Source organism: Oryzias latipes, chromosome 14 (genome assembly GCF_053564925.1).
Source record: "Oryzias latipes strain Hd-rR chromosome 14, Olatipes_Hd-rR_3.1".
NCBI lineage: Eukaryota > Metazoa > Chordata > Actinopteri > Beloniformes > Adrianichthyidae > Oryzias > Oryzias latipes.
In genome coordinates, this window is record NC_136250.1 from 21,936,287 (window position 1) to 21,956,102 (window position 19,816).

The window sequence follows — 19,816 nt, forward strand, 5'->3', positions numbered from 1 at the left end:
GAAAGGACCCCGAACGGAGGTCCCAGGCCAAACGGTTATGGTCCCTACACCGCCTTTAATTTTAAAACTAAACGGTGCTGTATGCCTTACTCCTAATGCATTGAACAAATATCATGTAAAACAAATCCTAAAGTGTGGGCTTTTGAGAAATGAAATGTCATTTCCTTTCTTCGTTGGTGAAAAATGTTGAACTACCACGCCCTCTTTATCATTATGTTAAATTTTGAGCTGGAGAAGTCGGGAAATGGAAAGGCTCGAGCAGAGGAGTGGCCATTAAGGGAGTCAAGGAGCGCAGCGCCGCTAGAGGAAGCAAACCTTTTAACTTTTCAAAATAAAACACATAAATGGTCAATTTGGTCACAGCACATTCAGGTGATTGGTTTTAATTTGAAAAGAATAAACGGAAGTTCTCTCTCCCGGTGGTGAGCCGTATGTTTTTCAGCCGTCACCACGCTCCATTTTGGAGAAAAAAAGGAGAGGAAAGAATCTGTCGATGAGAGGGGCGTGAGGAGTAAAACCTTACTTAAAACGGAGAAGTCTGTGAAAGAAATAAGTTTTTTTTATGTTTTGAACACACTCTTCCGTTGATATAATGGGAAATTGCCACACCGTGGGACCGAACGAAGCCCTTGTAGTTTCAGGTGAGCTTAGGGTTTGTTTGGACGTTGTGTTCTTCTTCTTCTCGGCGATCTACCCTCCTAGGAGTGTAAACACGGATACATCTGAAACGACATACGGATTCCACATCACGTACTCACTCAAATCTTTTTCCTCTTCCAGAAATATGACTATTATTGTGTTTTTGACCAAACAGAAGCTAGCAATACGTGTATCATTGCAGCAAAAATACGTTATAATCATTTACACCGTCAGGTCAGCAAACAAACGACGATCTAATTCAACTGAAAGGGACAACATCTCGGTAAAACCTACATTTATTTAGTATTATATCGTATTTCTTTACTGATTTAATGCTCTCTAAAAACAGTTTAAGACTGTTGAAATCTGAAATGCAGATTAGGTTCTATTTATTTGCTCCGGTTTGGAATGTGCCACTCTTGGTTAGTAAAAATGAAATGGTAATTTTGATTTAGGCTTTTGTGATACAGAGTTATTGTTAATGAAAAAGCTTGTTTTAATTTTTCGTTTTTAAATGTTGGTCCTGTTGAGCATCAATATGGTGGTGCTTTGCCACAGGAGTAAATTGAATTAGCAGGGGAGTGTCCGTGGCGTGTCCTGGGCTGAGTCGTGAAAAGACTCACTGCACTGTTTGTTTGCAGCCATCAGTTCAGGTTTCTTGTGCACCAGACAACCCATACGAATAAACATTGTAGGTATGCGTAAAAATGTCTTTTCAAACTCAAATGTCTCCTCATGATATAACACTGAATATGTAACAGACTTTTACCAAAATTCATAACCTTAATGCCACAATGCCCAGAAAATGAGCTGTTGCCACAGTGCTCTAACATCATAGGGAGAGTTAATTCAGGCATGTTTCTGTAAACAAAAGTAATAAGCTTTTTAAAAGTTCTAAAACATACAAATCACAGGTTTTTTCTGTTGATTCCATGTCCTTAAGGCAAAAGCAGTGTTTTCTTTTTTATTTCTTTTTTTACTTTTTATTTCCCCACCTATACATTCTGCAATAGGTGCCTATAGTTTGTATGGGAAGGTATCATTCAGTTTTTCTGGATTTTTTTTTTTTTTTTTGCACTTTTACAAAACTTTTGGACTAAGTTTTCATCGGATTATTTTTCTTCAAACTAAAATAAGTTTGTTCTTAATATGTTATAAGGTTAGCATTTGTGTTGAGTGATTTTTGTTCTGTAAAGATAGTCTGAAGGCCTCCCTCCCCCTCCATGTCACTTAACATGTGACAGCTGAGAATGTGACATAAAAGCCTCTGGAGTACACAAGTCAAATTCAGACTAAGAAAAGGATAGGGCATGTTTCGGCACAAGTAGAAGGGCCAATCATCAGTAGATCTGTAGTCTCTAAAGTCTCAAATTTCAACATTCCTCTCCTTTGTTGCTCAGTAAGTTGCTTTCTAAAGAAGTGAGAATGTCCGGGGGGGGGGGATGCACGCATCAAACTGTCAAATCACAACTGGTGTCTAAACCACACGGAGCAAAAAGTTTGCATCGAAACAGAAGTGCAGGTTCAATGTGTTGAAGGATCAAAGGCAGCAGGGAAAAGCCAACCGCAGTGAGTTTAAAATGAGAGTGGTGTGGAGTTTCTTTGGTGACTAAACAGCACATGATCATCAGCAAAAAAAAAAAAAAAACGTGGTTAAAGAATGTACAAGGAGATAACTGATGAATCATTTTTAAAGACTTCTGCATTTGTCGCTGGAGTGGATCTGTCTTTGCTTATCATTACATCCTTTGTAAAAGATTTGGTGTTGCATGGACTCTCTGACATTAAGTGTGTTGATGCTTAGGTGGCTGCTGTGGCTCAGATGAAAAAACGTATGTCGTGGGAGGCTGGGCTTGGGCGTGGTGGCTCATCTCTGACATACAAAGGTAAGATCTGTTTGGCTTCAAGCCACTTGTTAAAGTGTGGTCTTACTCTCAGGCAGGTCATTTTCAAGAAGGCTCCAACTTTAACGACACTGCTCACAAAAATAAAGGGATCTCTACAAAACACACCCTAAAGCAGAATGAATGAAATATTCTTTTGAAATGCTTTATTCCTGTATGTGGATTCATAGACAATTCAAGTGGAAAAACACTCTACAGGCTGATCCAACTTGAATGTAATGTCTTTGAAACAAGTCAAATAAGGCTTAGTAGTGTGTGTGGCCTCCACATGCCTGTATGACTTCCCTGCAACACCTGGGTATGCTTCTGATGAGGTGGAGGGTGGTCACCTGGGGTATCTCCCCCCGCCCACTACTGGACAGTCTGTGGTGCAACCTGGCATTGGTGGATGAACCGGGACATGATGTCCCAGATGTGCTCAATTTGATTCAGGCCTGGAGAATGGGCGGGCCAGTTTATTGCATCAATCGCTTTGTCTAGCAGAAACTGCTGACACGTTCCAGCAACATTAGGAGGAACCCAGGGCCAATCACACCGGCATACAGTCTCACAAGGGTCTGAGAATCTACTCTCTGTACCAAAGAAATGCCACCCCAAACCATTACTGACCCACTGCCAAACCGTCAGTACTGTTTGAGTAACATTGAGTCTAGGTGTTCCCTTTATTTTTTTTGAGCAGTGTATATATTAAAAGCAACACTTTTACTGGAACTCTACTTTAATATACATAAACACGCAGGACTTACAACTGCATAGCTTCAGGAACATTCTCCATAAGACTTGAAGTTGAGCTAAAAGTAAAACCAAACTATGGGACAGTCAAGGCAATATTTCACATCTTTTTTTAATTTTGTTGAAATCTTTTTAAATATTTAGCATGCAGCATCTGTTATATCTGACATGTTTTTAGCTTTGGGCTTTAAAAAAATGTTCTTCATGTTATTTGTTATGATCTTGACAGGTTGTTTAATCCAGCTTTACAAAAAACCCAGAATAATATAACATTCTTTTCAGAAGAGAATGTAAAACTTTATGTTCTACTTTAGATTATTGAATATTTTATATACTTAAATGTTCCCCAGTTCTCAGGAACAAAGTTATGTGTTAGATAAAAATCCTTAGAACAAAAATAAACATTTCAACCTAGGGTATGTAATCAGAAAATGCTGTACACTTGTAAGAAAAAAAAGCATCTGTAAACAAAAGGATCTTGTTTTGCTGTTGCTTTCATGAAGTAGCTGCATATACTGTGGATCCTTGGTTTTTGTGGAACTAACCAGTTTGGAACAGTTGAAAAGTCCTTTGTAACACGACTAACAGAACTGGATGTCATTGCTAAAATACAGATCCATCTCAGTTTATCTCCTCTAATTTGCAACCTAATTCAGGATTTAGCACAATTTGATTAAGTATTGAATCATGGTTTATGTTTTCAGTCAAAACCAATTTGGCTTGATAACCCTTGTGATTATTTATCACATAATAAAATAAGCAGAGACAGATTTGTTTTTGTAGAATCTGACATGGTTGCATTAAAAACCAACAGAACAATTGTCCTTTCCTTTTATAAAAGCATAAGGAATCACTTTAAAGTAAAGTAAATTACTTGTTTTAATTAACCCCTTCATGATGTATGGCGCTCTTTGGCAGCGTAACATCAAATCTAGTACTCGCTTAATTTAGCATTACTTTGATTGAAAAATATCTTACATATATTTGGAAATAAATGTAAGGAATGAGGGGGTTAATTTATGTTTTATTTTCTAAGGTGTACATGTGACTGATGAATACACTAAATATGATGGGATGGGGGGGGGGGGGCAAAATTAAATCTTTTTCTATTTGTTCTATTTGTTATCCAATGTGTAAACATAGCAGACTTTGTTTGCGTTTTTGCTGCTCTAATAAGCGATCATCTAAGTAAACCAATAGTCGTCTATGCTTATTCAAGAAAAGCTACGGCCAACTACTGGAAACCAGTAGCTTCTCTTTGCTGACTTTCAATGCTAAACAGTTTTTTATCCAAATTATACTATATGTGTTTAATTCCATCTGGTACCAATTAGGAAACAGAACCTATGTGAATAAATCCAATGTAAAGCAGAATTTCGGCTCAGGCTGATGTATATAATGTATATAGCCTCATAAGCCTTTCAATTGGGACGCAGTGTTCTGTCTACAATTCCATGCAGACTGGTTGGCTTATTATCAGCTTTTAGTCACTCTTTTTCATGTCTGATTGATTATAAACATCAATGAATTCAACTAAAGTGTGTGGGAAGTTTTCCCATTTTCACCATTTGTTTTCTAGCCAGAGACATTTAATGTGAGTGTGTTGTTTCTTTAAGTCCTGGTTTTAAATGCCTTGTTTGTTCGCCTGCCTCTCTGATTTTCTAATATCTTTGTTCTTTGCTGGTATTGATCCTAGCCTGTGTTAGCGGTTGAATTCCTTCTTCGTTGTACTACATTATTCCCCCGTATTCGCGGTAGTTAGAAACACCTGCAAATACGCAGAATCGGCAAATACGGAGACCCCCACCGCCGCGGCCGAAGAATTGTATTCAGGGCAAAAGACTGTACCGTAGCCTACTTTATATCGCTCATTAGGAGTGTCACTCTGCGCCTTACAACCAGGAGCCCGTGCTTCCTCCTTCATCAGTTACATGAGAGAGGCCATCCTCTTCTCGCCGGTGGAGCCAGCTGTGAAATATTTTCAGACGCAAAAGTCTCATACAAGCGTCTTGAGTTGAGTCTTTGTGATGAACCGGAGGAGTCATGTGACTGTAAAAAAAATCTGCAAATTCGTGAAACCGCGAATAAGCGGGGGAACGCTGTAATCTCATTAGTCACAAGTTGATTGGGAATCTAAAGCGGGATCAAAATAACACATTTCATTTTACTAACCCTTAGATAGACTTTCAAGGTTTTGCCCTTTCTGCTTTTATTGAAAATCATATTCACTGCTATGCTATGCTCCATCTAGAGCAGTGGTCCCCAACCTTTTTTTTAGGCCACACGAACCCCATCCCCAACCCCAGTGTCAGACAGTATTTTCATTGACTGTCCTCTATCAGACTGGAGTTGGCATCCTATTTTTGTTAACTTCTAGTTTCAGGAAAATCTGTTTTGTAGATATATTACAGACAGTAAAATGTTGATTAAAAAATGGTTGATTTGCAAAAGTCATATCTGATTTGTGAAAATTCATTTAAGTCAAATTAGAATAGAATGCCATTTAAGCACTGGAACAACTAAATTCAGCCTCAGATAATCCTTCAGGGTAAAACGACTTTTTAAAAGTAAAAATAAATCTCGACTTATTGTGTATTTATTTTAAACATAGAGTACTATTTAACAGGAAAAATCCTAATGGTCTTGTTTACAAATCAGAAACTTTTTTAAAATGATTCCTCATCCTCTATAAAACATCTGCAGCTGCTTAAAATATTCTTCTTAAACTAGATTTTTTGTGAGACCCATTCAGATGTATTATATTTTCCCATGACTTTATCCTGAACCGTAAAAGCAGAGGCAAAAAATTCCAACTTCAGCATCGTCCAACTTTCAAAGTGTTGCCGAAATGCACCAAATTACATAATAATAATTAAATATTTTATAATTGTAAGAATATTGAATTACGTATTTGCAACTTTATTAGCATTATAATCCCAATATTAGAGAGTCAGTTGTTGCATATCATGCAGAGTGGGCTTGGTGTGTTTGAATAATTGATGCAATAAATCCATATTTCCCATAAGGATTTCTGGTTTTATTTTTGGTAAATTAAGGTTTGCCATTTTTCTGATGATGGAGGACATATGTAAAGAAAATTAGGCTTAACATTGCATTTCTGAGAAATTCTTTGTTTAACCTTTGTTAAACAAAGAGCAGAGTGAGCCAAATTTTTAATGAACTCCTACCACTCTGTAGAAACTGTCATAGAAAATGGCACAAATTTGGGGATTTGGGGTAAAAACGGCATAATCATAATTAATCGGACATTGGGAACACTTGATCGAAGTGGGATTTTAAGTCACATGACCGAGGCAAGCATGTAGACATGCATTAAGAGTAAGTCATAGACGGATGTGAGGGAAAGAATCCAGCATTTTCACAAACTATGCATTCATTCAGAATCAGATGATAAATAAATGCATAAAAAATCCAAGTTATGCTTTTTTTTCTCCTCTGCGGGTCAGTACCAAGAGACCCACAGACTGGCCCAGAGGTTGGTTATCACTGCTCTGTAGACGACATAGTATAAAGACCATCTTTACTAAAAACTCTGCATGCACAAGCACATGCTCTGTCCAGCTGCAGTAGGGAGGGAGTGTGGTTTCCTGTTTATGACGCAGTAATCATCCTAATGTGCAGGCCGGACTCATTGATCGAGCTCTCAAGGAAAGTAAGGGATGTGGAGCTCCTAAAACAGAGTCACTCAAGCTGCTGCCTGTCTCCATCAAGCAACCACTAAGCTTCATTCGACTTCATGTTTACAAAGAAAGAGCAATGGCGTCTCTGTCATCAGCTTTGAAAAGCTGTCTCAGAAAAAAAACCCAGCCAATCTCAACTTGTTTTAACACTCAGATTTAGTTATTTGAATGCACACTCCTTTGTAATCTTTGTACAAGTGTATTTATAGAAAAATCCAGAGGATTCATTTTCAAAAACTGTGACCGACGTGTAGCTACAGAGTCAGGCTTTCTCAGTAGCACATCAAACACACAGCAAGCTCTGGTGATGAAACCGGTTAGGCAGAAGCTCGGGTGTCTTCTTTTGCTATCTTTCTCTTCCCTTTTCTTCTGGCTGTGGGTTGCTGACATTCCTAACAGCTGTTGTCCAACTTACTGTTTTGCCTTTGCTATTCCCGCTGCCTGCATAGAATGTCTCTGGAGGTTATGACCATCCTCTGTCGCTGTGAGAATATCGAAACCTCGGAGGGTGTTCCCCTGGCCGTAACAGGGGTGGCTCAGGTAATGCACATTCAGAAAAATAAGAAATAAACGAAACAAAAAATCAGCAGTGGCCGGTGCTCAAAGCCAAGAAGACAACAGACAATGGTGCAACTAATACACTAACAGTGACTATGTGTGCTCCCATCCTGTATGCTTTCTAATTCTTCCTCTGCAGTCAAAGACAGGCATGTGTCACTCTGCTTTTCTCATTCAGCTCTGCTCTGAAGGTTTTCTTAAGCTGGGACTTTGAGTAAATTTGCACAAAAGGACCAGAAATGTGGATCTAAAGGGTCCTAAGGGCAGTGAGTTGGCTTTTAAAGTCCCACATGTATCCGAAGGATTCTGGACATTTAGTAGCCTTTAACATTGCTCTGTTTCTAGTGATCTGGAGTCCTTGGGTGAATGGTTTCACTTTGTCTTGATTTATTTATTCTCCTTTTTGTTTTACCTTGTGTTCTGTTCCTTCCCCTCATTTTCTCTCCCTGCAAACATGTCACTTTTTGTTTTATATTTTTCCACACTCTTCACAGGATAACGCTTGAGATAATGACCCTGCAGCCCAAGTGTGAGGATGTAGAGACAGCGGAAGGTGTAGCTATAACTGTCACAGGGGTGGCTCAGGTAAATCACCACACTTTCCTAGGAATGCCAGTTCAGACTCAAATAACCCCCGACCCTTCCTCCATCTTCTGGCATCTGGTTATGATCCCGCAGAGTCAACCTTTCTTTTACTACGTTTTGAAAGCACATTATTGTTTGCATGATATCTTCTCATATCTGGGCAGAATGCACCAGCCTGAAGTTTTTTTAAGTACGTCATTTTACATGCGTACACTGTTTGTACAAAACGATGCAAGTCTTTGTGACGCTCCAGTATTCTTTAACCCTGACATGGACTATGTTCAACCTTAAAACCCTTTCCAAATACTGAAATTAGATCAAAGCAAATTAAAATTCATTGCCACGTTCTATGGGGACTTGACTTTGTGCTACAGACGAAGCGAAACGCGTCTGCTTCATGCACTGTGACTATACATAAACCCAATGAACCACAACAATATGTTGGAGTACTGCAGTGATGCTCACAAGTCTTTTTTTTTGCAAGTCCAAGTCAAGTCTAAAGTCTTATTAACTTATATTGAACATAATTATGTTGTTGACACAAACCAAACCTATTTATCATAACTTTATCACACAAGACTCCAAAACGTGTGGAAAAAACACCAGGAAATATTTTAAAGCGGGCTATTATATTATATAGTACAGTTAATCCATCTGAATACATTTATAGAAAGGTTAAACAATGCTGAAGCAGACGTTTCCATTTAATTAAAGCCTGCATCGACTGCTTTTAGAAACATGTCCTTGTTGACAGACTGTAGTAGAGGTATTTTTCACAAAGCTTGTCTCTTTGAGGACTTGTTACTGTTTTTTGATCTTTTTTTGCTCCATCTGTTTTCCTTTGCATGTTCCTGTGCTTCATCATTTTGTCCACAGCCTCTGTCTCCTGTGTGTTGACAAAGAACCCAGTGTCTGAAGCTGAAGAACTCCTTTTGCTTTATTCTGGGAGGCCCATCGTGCCCCTCGCATGACCAGTCCAACCAATCAAATAGGGGACATAGAAAGTCTGCCCCCCCCCCCCCCCCCCCCCCCCCCCCCCGTTAATGAGACATACATGTTAAGGCTTGAAGGGGTGGGTGGGGGACTGATCCTCTGTAAGAAAACCAGAGTATTTGTAACCCCTGACTTAATATGAGAACTGGACTGGATGACTCCTTCCTGTTTTCGTTCCAAACAGGAAGTACGCGCAGGCTCCAATAGACTGCTATAGAGAAATAAACAGCTATTACTTAGTTATATGTTCTTGCTAATCCCATTTTTTTTTCATGAAGTCTTTTCTGCAGTACAAGTTATTCGTGTTAGACACTGACCAATCAGATATCTCGATAAAAGCACATGGTCTTAGGTCCTACATTTTGAAACGTTTAACAGAACCAGGATGAAAGTCGTTGACTGTGGGTGACGTCACACTGACTCAGTCCAGTTGTCCTATACAGTCAGAATTAGTAACCAAGGACCAGTCCATGTTTGGAGAAGCTGAGGTCCAAAAACCCAAATGAACCTCCGTTTTTCTGTGGAACTCGTCTGTTTGTTGGCAGCTCAGCTGATAGTGGTCTGTTTAAACGCCCAATATGAAAAAACCTTTAATTTCTTACTTTCTTTTCTATTTTGAAGGAGACACGAAGGGGGGGGGGGGGGGGGGGGTGCTAAAAAGAACAGCAGTTGCCATGAACGTCTGTCCCTGCTGTTTGTCTGAGCTGGCCTCCGTCTGTGGTTGTAGTGAATAGTTTGCAGCCTTCTCAGTTTTTCAGACAGTGTTTGTGTTGAATGATAACAATTTCCCCTGACTTTGTGCCCCCCTCCCACTCATTTCCGGTTGGCGTGCATGTTGAAAACAAAACCATGTGTTGACCTCTCACCTAAGGACCCAGCTCACTGTCCTTTTCTCTTTTCTTTTTAAAAATAAAGATAAAATCTTACATGTACCAGCTCCAACTGTGAATCTGTGTTCTGATTTAGATCACTAAATGATTGTTATTCCATGTACATGACTTGATTGGGTTTTTCTTTGAAGCCTTTGAACAGAACTGAGGGCTGAATGTAGTCACCGATGTGTTTGCCAGATCTTAACACTGTATCTGCTATATTTGATCAAGATCCATAATCGTGGAGTTGAATTATGTTCTGCCTCTAAGGTGTTTGTGGTGATGCACAGCACTGGCCCCTCATCTAGTGATATAGTTTTCACCACAAAGTTTTAGCGCCCTCCACTGAAATGACACATGCAAACGAATATGGAGGCGAGAAGCCCTCCCAGTTTGAGCACCTGCTAGTCTGCAGATTTATTCTACTGACAGTAAATATAAAGTAAAATGACAACATTTATGCATCCATGTCACAATAACACTGATTAAGATGTTTGTGATGTTGTTCCGTCTCGTCTGTGGAGTCAGCTGTTCAATAATGAAACGACCATGAGGCAACAGTGAGCGGGGATGACTGATGAGCTTTTGTTGGGGGACGGCGCCGGTGCTAGTGTGTGGTGTTTTCATGTGCGCCTGACCTCAGCTGACGATGTGTGTCCATGCTGGTGCCAGGTGAAGGTGATGACGGAGCGGGAACTGTTGGGCTACGCCTGTGAACAGTTCCTTGGAAAGTCTGTGGTGGAGATCAAGAGCGTCATCCTGCAGACCCTGGAGGGTCACCTGCGCGCCATCCTTGGTAGGTAGTGTCCCAAAACTTCTTTTCATTTTCATCCTTTGTTCTGCTGTCATTTGCATCAAGTAGAACAGAAAGTGCACGCCGGTTGGTTGTGCGTTTTTTCACTTTTTCACTTTTGTTGGTGTCCTTGTTGGTAAGTCTGTGCAGAGTACTAACCACTCACTCCCTTTCAGGCACCCTCACAGTCGAGCAGATTTACCAAGACAGAGATAAATTTGCCTCTCTGGTGCGAGAGGTGGCTGCTCCAGATGTTGGACGGATGGGCATCGAGATCCTCAGCTTCACCATCAAGGTGTCAAATCTATCTCTCCCCCATTTAGATGTTTTTTTTTCCTTCTCCTTTTCAAGTACTAGTATTTTAATTTTAATGCCGTTCTCCCTCTTGGACAGGATGTTTATGACAAAGTGGAGTACCTGAGCTCTCTGGGTAAAACGCAGACAGCCGCCGTTCAGCGAGATGCTGACATCGGAGTGGCAGAGGCAGAGAGGGATGCTGGGATCAGGGTAAGAGGAGCATCCAGAAGGAGACCTGCAACCATCTGATCTCATCCTGAGAGAGACACTTCCCCGTGAGGGCGCTTGGCAGTATCCTCAGACTCCAAAAGCACCCTATTTCAAATCAAATCAAGCTTTATGGATAGAAAAAGCCCTCTCCTGCTTTGGGTAGCTTGAAGCACTTTACAAATAAAAACAAGACCAGACACAAAGAATTAGAAAATTAAACCCTACCCACCCTTAACCCCTGCCCCCCATACATCCTTGACCACACACACAATGAATACTTTTTGTAAAAGTAAATAAGGCTTGGCTCTGCTGTGAGGAAACAGTAAATTAGGAATTTATGCTGATTCTATTTAGAATAATTTAGCATCACCATCACACTAACAAGGAGCAATAGAAAAAACTGTATTTGCTTTATTATGTGAGGGATTATCCGTGAGCTGACAGATTTTTCAAAATAAATTCCTCTCCAGTCTGTATATTGAAACTTTAAATTGTTCTGGGTGGACGGGATGTGAAAAGCAGGCTAATGAGCTTAATGAAAACCTTAATAATCAAGTAAATCAAACTTAAAGACCCACTCCAATGAAAATGGTGTTTTGGGTGTTTTTAACGTGTTCTTGTAGCATTTTTCTCACGATGGAGGATATATAGAAAGAAAAGTAAGCTTAAGTTTGCATTTCTGAGTATTTCTTTATACAAATTGTAGGTGTGACATACAGCCTACAGTGAGTGAGCCACGAGTTCCCCGCTCCATTCTGATTCATAGCAGAAAAGGCCGTTTGAAAAAGATCATATTTGTTGAGTAGAAAATATTCTGGGAGGGGCCACGAGCTCCCTGCTCTAACCCAACGGTCCCACCAACAACTCAGAGGTGAATTTTCTAATGAACTACTGTCGCTCTGCTGAAACCATGTCCTAGAAAAGGACACTGATTTTTTTGGAATTTAGGCCAAAAACAGCATAATTATAATTAAAAGACCACTGGGAGCACTTCTATAATAAGTCCAAAAATGATCAGATTGGGTCTTTTAATTAATCTTTTTGGTCAGAATGAACATGTTTTTATTTTGTTTTTTAAATAATTGAACAACAGGGTCCTTAAACTCACAAACTTCTTTTTGATGCCCTAAAAATACTTCTCATCAACTGTATTGAAAACGGCCTTTTCCTGTGAATGAGTAATGGACACATTGTAAGCGCTTTGAGTGTCGGGACTGCAGATGAATCCAATCCATTGTTATTATGAAAACAAATCAAAAAATGAGAAAATTTAAAATCCACTTAAAACTAGAAAGATGAGATTTAAGTTTTTTCTTAAAACCCCCCACAGTGGAAGAAGTTCTGCTGCTGTTCCACAGGCGAGGACTACAGTGCAGGAATGTGGGTTTTTGTTCTGACCTTAACTGTATTGAATTCGGTGTGATTGATCTTGAGGTGTATTCAGACTGGACACATTTAGTTCCCTTTAAGTGAACCAGAGTTCGTTTTCCCTGATAGTCCTGAACACATTTTCAGTCTGAATACAATCCATCCCCTGAGTGGAATAACTGATAAAAACGGCCACCGTGGCCGTAAACAGAGAGTTGCTGTGAACAGATATAGAGCAACGATTGTCATGTTATCAAACAGAAAATAGGGTCCAACTGTTTGCTTGTTAGAATGTTTATTTTAACACGGCTGAAAACACTTCTAACACGCTTTTCTGTGTCTCTTTCTGTCAGCTTGCGCCTGAAAGGCATCATCCCAAAAGCTACCTTGTAGTTCTTTAACAGAATTCTCTCAAAATGACGCCAAAACACCACAACCATGAGACACAGCAACTCACTAAAATGTGATCGGATGAATGCCGGCTCATTGAAGCAGCTTTTACCGCCTTGCAGCACGCCTCGACCGGACCAACGTCAAAATGAAAAAATGTGTTTCCCGATGTTCAAAACTGGTTATGGGCATATAAAGTTTAAAGAAGTTAACTGTCACGATAAGAACTGTGAAGTTACTCCAGAATATAAGTAGCAGGAGCCAAAAATATATAATAAAGAATCAAAAACCACATATAAGTCGCACCCTTGGCCAATAAATGCAAAAAACACAACAAATATTTAGAAATTATAACATAATAATTGTAAAAATTAAAGATGGCTACTTGGAACGTAACTTCCACGCTAAACAAGGGAACTGCAAATTCTGAAGCCCAGGCGAGAGATGAAAACGTCTTCCTTGTAGAAGTCTACAATTTGCTAAAAATAAATATTTTGCCTAAAAAGCTTTCAAATAAACCAGTTACTAAGCACCTTAGGGTTTTTATTATGAATATTTTATGTTTGCTGTCAATAACTCATCATCGAAACAGTTCTTAACTGCGTCCACATTCATTTTGGCGTCTTTTAGGAAGCCGAGTGCAAAAAGGAAATGATGGATGTGAAGTTCGTTGCCGACACAAAGATGGCAGACTCCAAAAGAGAGCTGGAAATGCAGAAAGCCTCCTTCAATCAAGAAGTGAACACAAAGGTATCCTGTTGACTCCACTGGATTCCACACATGAGAAAATCTGCCTGAATGTACGAAAGCGTCTCCTGGTTTTCAGAAAGCAGAGGCTCAGCTGGCCTATGAGCTGCAGGCGGCGAAGGAGCAGCAGAAGATCCGCCTGGAGGAGATTGAAATTGAGGTGGTGCAGAGGAAAAAACAGATCACAATTGAAGAGAAGGAGATCGACCGCACAGAGAAAGAGCTCATCGCCACGGTGAAAAGACCCGCTGAGGCCGAGGCCTACAAAATGCAGCAGCTGGCTGAGGGCCAGAAGTGAGTCTTGAGATCCTTCTGCAGACTAACACAAAGCACTCCGCTGTTTATCAGGCACAGATTTCAGCAAATAGTAGCATTCCTAGTTGATTTTGTTAGTTTATTGACAGAAGCTTCTGAAACTAAAGAAACTGCTGCAACAGGAGTTTCTCTTCCACTTTAACGGTAAAGTGGAAGAGAACATTTTTGATCATTTATGCAAAACTGAACTTTTAAATGACCTTTCACACTGTTATAAGGACAGACATGTTGAACTTTATTTCTGTTTAAAAAACAAAATTAAATAAATAAAATCCAGTTATAAGCGCCAGGCCTGATGTTCTGGCTCCTTGTCTCAGGATGAAGAAAGTGCTGACGGCTCAGGCAGAGGCGGAGAAGATCCGCTGCATCGGTGAGGCCGAGGCCACCTCCATTGAAGCCGTGGGGAAGGCGGAGGCCGAGAAGATGAGGCTGAAAGCTGAGGCTTACCAACAATACGGGGAAGCTGCCAAGACGGCTCTGGTCCTTGAGGCCTTACCCAAGGTCTGTCTATGCTCTCATTCCACTTTGATCTTGTTAAAGGTGACAAAAACTGTTAGTGGAGCTTCTTCCTAAAGCCTTTTTTACTCTGACGGAAACGGCATAAACACAAGAAGGAGAAGAGTGACTGAGTGGTCTCCTGTTCTAGCTGCACAACAGCAGGATTTACTAGAATAGAATCACATTTCTGACCTTTACCTGCTTTGAACGTATGAAGCAGCAGAGCCTCTGGATTCTTCTAACACTCTCTTCACATTTGGTTTAATTTGGGATCAAGTAGAAAATAGAGATGGAATCGAAGGAAGTATTCCGATTTGGGATCTGATATTTATTGTATTCTCATTCTTATAATCAGCGGTTTATTATTAAGTCTATTATTAAAGATAAATACTCTACTAGAATACTGCATATCATGAACGGATCACAACATTTTTTGTTGTAAAACGCAGCCGAACGCGGAACCAGTTTGTGCAGGAGACGCACAACAACAGTTTAGTAAAGTTAGCAAGATATTCACAGATTCCCACTTCCAGTATCAATAACTCTTTTATTAAACATTTAAAACAGCAAATGTCTCCATTGGTTGGTTTTAATGCAAACAACAAAGCCATTAAATATATATATATATATATTAGGCCTGCACAATATACCGCAAATTTATCGTTATCGCGACATCAAGCTGTGCAATATGCATACCGCAAAAGACGGCACAAATCGCAATAAATGATTACCTTAAATGTGCTAAAACAAACTAATGGCAGCTTGAAATACTGAACAAATGAAATAAATCCCTTTATGCATTTAACCAATCAGAAGGACCCGTTTACGTTTTTGATCAATCAGATGAGCCCTTTTATGTTTGATGTTTGCCTCCTACGTCGACAAGGGTCAGTTGGAATAATTTGTTGCAGTGAAATGGATATGATTTTTTTGGTTTTTTTTGCTATTTGTTTATATACCGCAATTTATATCGTTATCGCAATATTAATTACCAATATCGCATATCGCGAGTTTTCCTCATATCGTGCAGCCCTAATATATATTCATATATATAAATATATATAATATATTTTATATATATTTAAAAAATACATATATATATTTTTTAATTACTTTCAATGAGAATTAAACAAAGAGACAGGAGTGAGATGATTTCCAAGGGACCGTCTACAAAGTTCAAACTCTGGGAATGAGGGAAAAAGACCCAAAAAGAATCCAGTATTTGTCAAAAACAACCAAAACTAAGAAATGGTTTCATTGACCAGAGCTAGTCATGAAAACTCATCATCACATTCATGCTACAATCATTTAAAAATAATCTAAGGTATGAATCACATCTGATCAAAAATGCTCAATAGTTCTAAAGACCCTAGAGCTACAGTCACTAGACGTTTCACCTATTTTTACTTGTTGATGAACTATTTGTCCTAGATTATAGCTGCATTATTTTTACGGTTGTTCAAGCTACTTCACAAGAGATTTAGAGTTAAATGATAAAAAGGAATTGATAACAGAGGGACCCTGGATCTGGTTATAAATAGTTTTCTTTTTTTATGGGTTACCAAAGTATTGGATCGGGACTCCGTGTCAGCAGATGCCTAAAATCAATTGACTTTGGGTCCAATGAGGGCCAAAAATACCTGATCAGGTTATCCCTGGGAGAAAAAAGGCCCCAACTGTTTTTGTTTTTGTTTAAAAATAAGGATGTTTGACTCTTTTTTTTTTCCTTGTCTAAAGATTGCTGGTAAGGTGGCCGCTCCCCTTTCCAAGACGAATGAAATCGTCATCCTGAGTGGAGATGGCAGCCGCGTCACTGGAGAGGTCAACCGCCTCCTGGCTGAGCTGCCCGTTTCTGTCAACGCCCTCACCGGGGTCGATCTGATGAAGGTGAGAGTCCTTCTGGTCCTCATGGCATCCTAAACTTTCTGATTTTAGCACAAATATTTTTGAATGATTATTTAGTCAGATAAAAAAACACTAAAAACAACTTTAGTTTCTTGGAACTACTTCAGTGTAAATCTGTTAGCATCGCTGTGTTCGTCCACCAGGGGGCGCTGAAGTCACACTCAGATCATTTGGCGTAAAAAAAACCCAGCACAAATATTTTCTTTTTGTAAATTTGAAAATCCTTCCTGCTTTTTGAAACCCAGCGACCCATCTGTCCTCTGACCCCACAGATCCCTCTGCTCCAGAAGATCACCGGCCAACAATGCCAAGAAGCCATCTGATGAAGATCTGTTTGACATTGTACTGTTTATCTGCCTCAGTCATGAAGATATGTTTTTTTTTTTTTTTTTTTTTTTAGTAAAAGACCCCTTATGCAGCTGCATTTGACAAGAAAAATTTCACACTAAGTGATTTTTTTTTTAAATTGTTTTAGGAAGTTTTTATTTTCTTCAGGGAAAATAAAGGCCACTAGTGTTTAGTTTCTGTGTGGTGAAGTTTCTCCTATTGTACTATGATATTGTTGAGCTGTACAGGTCATCCGAAGGCCAGTTTAACGGTTGTTAGGGAGAAAGAATGCAGAAATGTGGAAGACTCATTAGACGGAGAAACTTTTGGCTTCCTCTCGGACTCTGGAGGAAGCCGTTTTGCGTTGGGTGTGCAGGAAGAAACTCCTTGCTGTTTGTTTCTGGAGGCTCAGCGAGGCCGGCTGAAGCTCCCCGGGCCTCTTTCCTCCTTGCTTTCAGACTGTAGGTGAAGTTCTGTGTCTCTAAATCTTTATAGACATCCGTGTGATTAAAAAAAGTTTTATAGTTTATCAAAGTAGAAATATTTGAAGCACTTCTTGTAAGATATTCTTACCTCACAGTAAACTGTCTTGTTACCCGTCTTCTCGTTCTGAAGTGCAGTGCCTATTAACCACTCAAGTGCTCAAAGCTTTATTTAGTTGGTTGGTTTCAATTCCCTGCTTGCTCTCAGTAGATCTGCTTATACTAACATTAGTGTTGACTCGGCTCTTTTGTGTTGAACAGCATAACGCAAACACAAAGCCATATGCAGCCTTAACAGAGACCCTGATGGCGCTTCAGCTCCACCTTGTTGGACTCTCGGGGTCTCACTTCAAACCTTGTTCTGCCCCTCGATTGTCCTGGTTTTTTTTTTTGTTTCTTACACATTGAAATAGTGGATGTTGGATCTATGTTATGTTATGTTGGGAGAAAAGCGTTTCCTGGGATTTCAGATGATCGTTGGGAAAACAAGCATGTTGCAAACAAAGCCTTTAAGGTTTCATTTCTACACAGCACTTTTAGTAAAATACGGATAAACCACTATTTTAGAAAAATAAAGGCTATTTTGTAGAAATCAGAAGCAACAAATGAATTGACCTGGCATACTTTGACCACTAGAGGGCAGAGTTTCTTCAGCATTTTGATGAGATTATAAAACAAATGAATCTCCCTCCTTTTTTCTCTCCTGACCAGCTGATTGAAAACTGTTGACTTGCTTTTTACATGTAGCTTTTTTTTTTTTTTTTAATTAGCCAGGCCATTTTTCTTATCATTTAAAAAAAGAAAAAAAACAATCCGGACTTGTTTTTAGCCAGCCAACACGACCTTCCTTTAACTGTGATGGGATGTTTTTTTTTTTTTGTACAGTCGATCAGGAACGTTCCATTCAAACCAACAGAGATCCTCCATTAATAGATGTTACCACGTTGTTTGTCTTTAAGTGATGGTTACACCATATCAGGACTGAACTCACAAGATTATCACAATCAAGACTCTTCCTTTTAGTTTTTAGGGAAAAAGTGTTGCATTTGAATTGTTGCTGCTGAAAGCTCACACACAAACTACCTTCTCCGTTTCAACTATTAGCATTTGTTTTGGGAAATATGTACAGAAAACTTTTATTTGTTGTTTAAGAAATTTAAAAGTTGTGCATTTTCACCGACCAAAGTGACAGTTGTACATAAACGCGTTTTCCTGACTCCCTTTTTCAAGAATGTGGTCCATTCCAGCCAAACAGCGTTATTTCAGTTCTGAATGTTCAGTAAGAGTTCTCCTTATGTTCTATGTGCTTCAGGTCGTCCCGCCTTGCAAACACTTATGGGATTATACATTTTTATATACAATTATTTAAGGGGTTGTACGCTTCAAGATATCTCTGCAGCTTCTTACCTTCTTGTTTTTGTTTTTTTGCCGTCGCCTTTTTGCTCGAGAGAACCTTTGGATAATCAGAATAGCGGCAACTTCTATTCTTCTTGTAGCATGTAAGAAAAATGACCAAACATATTACACCTATGCCTTAACTTTCATATGCATCCTTCTGTTGTTGAAATGTCTGTCTGACGTCTTGTTGGGACTTTGGTTTTTCTTCTCATGTAACCCTCAATTCTGGAGACATGAACCAGCATGTCTGTTTCAGCATGTGGTCATGGTGTTCTGTGTATTCTGCACCACCCTCTAATAAATGACATATATCACCAACTGTCAGCCTCTGGGAGATGTCATTCCAGCCAAATTCCTCATTTTTCTTTCAGCATTCAGAAAAGGGGGGGAAAAAGGTAATTAGAGGAAAAAGTGTAAAATGTGATTTCCTGAATTTCTTTTTTTTTTTTTTACAGTAAAGTCCTTAAAGTGGAGGAAATAAGTATTTAATCCCTTGCTGATTTTTGTAGGTTTGCCCACCTAAAAAATAAATGGACAGTCTGTTGTCCTCCTAATGGTAGGTTCATTTGAACAGTGAGACAAAGAAAATCAAGAAACCCACTTATTTCATTGAGGGAAATAAATATTTGATTCCCTAAGAGTTCTGGTTCAAACAGACCAGTTAACCTATCCTAATCGACCTATAACCTGTAGAAAAGACACCTGTCCACAGAAGCAGTCCATCAGTCAGAGTCCAAACTCTCCACTATGGAAAAGCTTTCAGTGGATTTAAGGGAGAAGACTGTAGACCTGCTCAAGACCAGAATGGACAACAAAACGATCAGCAAGAAGCTGGAGGTTAAGGTCACAACTGTTGGTGCAATTGGGACAAAATACAGAACAAGACCATCGATCCACCTTTAGGACTGGGACTCCAAACCAGATCTGACCTGGCCGGGTTTCCATGATCATGAGAACAGATAGAAATCGTCCTAAAACAACACTGCAGGAGTTAGTTGATGATCCCAGAGCAGCTGGAACCACAGTCACCAAGAAAACCATTGGGAATTCTTTACTCTGCAGTGGTTCAACATCTTGCAGAGCTCGCAAAGTCGTCCTGCTT

The 19,816-nt window shown here is 39.5% G+C and overlaps 1 protein-coding gene across 2 annotated transcripts; it reads left to right on the plus strand.

Annotated features, from left to right (window-relative positions):
* Positions 1–229: 229 nt before the first annotated feature.
* On the plus strand, positions 230–19,032 carry LOC101169802 (flotillin-2a). Of its 2 annotated transcripts, none has more exons than XM_023962285.2 (11): positions 230–641; positions 2,444–2,525; positions 8,029–8,119; positions 10,657–10,780; positions 10,954–11,072; positions 11,171–11,284; positions 13,673–13,792; positions 13,869–14,083; positions 14,422–14,605; positions 16,340–16,489; positions 16,780–19,032. In XM_023962285.2, exons 1-11 carry the CDS (start codon positions 593–595, stop codon positions 16,828–16,830), a joined length of 1,299 nt encoding a protein of 432 aa, XP_023818053.1. In that variant the 5' UTR covers positions 230–592; the 3' UTR covers positions 16,831–19,032. The 2 variants fall into 2 exon arrangements, with proteins under 2 accessions (XP_023818053.1, XP_023818054.1); XM_023962286.2 differs by lacking the exon at positions 8,029–8,119 and adding an exon at positions 7,426–7,516 and having other exon boundaries at positions 370–641.
* The last annotated feature ends 784 nt before the right edge of the window (positions 19,033–19,816 follow it).

Bases quoted from the DNA above. Each gene is read 5' to 3' on its own strand.
- LOC101169802 (XM_023962285.2), top strand. From the start codon at position 593: ATGGGAAATTGCCACACCGTGGGACCGAACGAAGCCCTTGTAGTTTCA. The intron at 642-2,443 runs GTGAGCTTAGGG...GTTGATGCTTAG, and splicing joins CGAAGCCCTTGTAGTTTCAG to GTGGCTGCTGTGGCTCAGAT. The intron at 2,526-8,028 runs GTAAGATCTGTT...CACTCTTCACAG, and splicing joins CTCATCTCTGACATACAAAG to GATAACGCTTGAGATAATGA.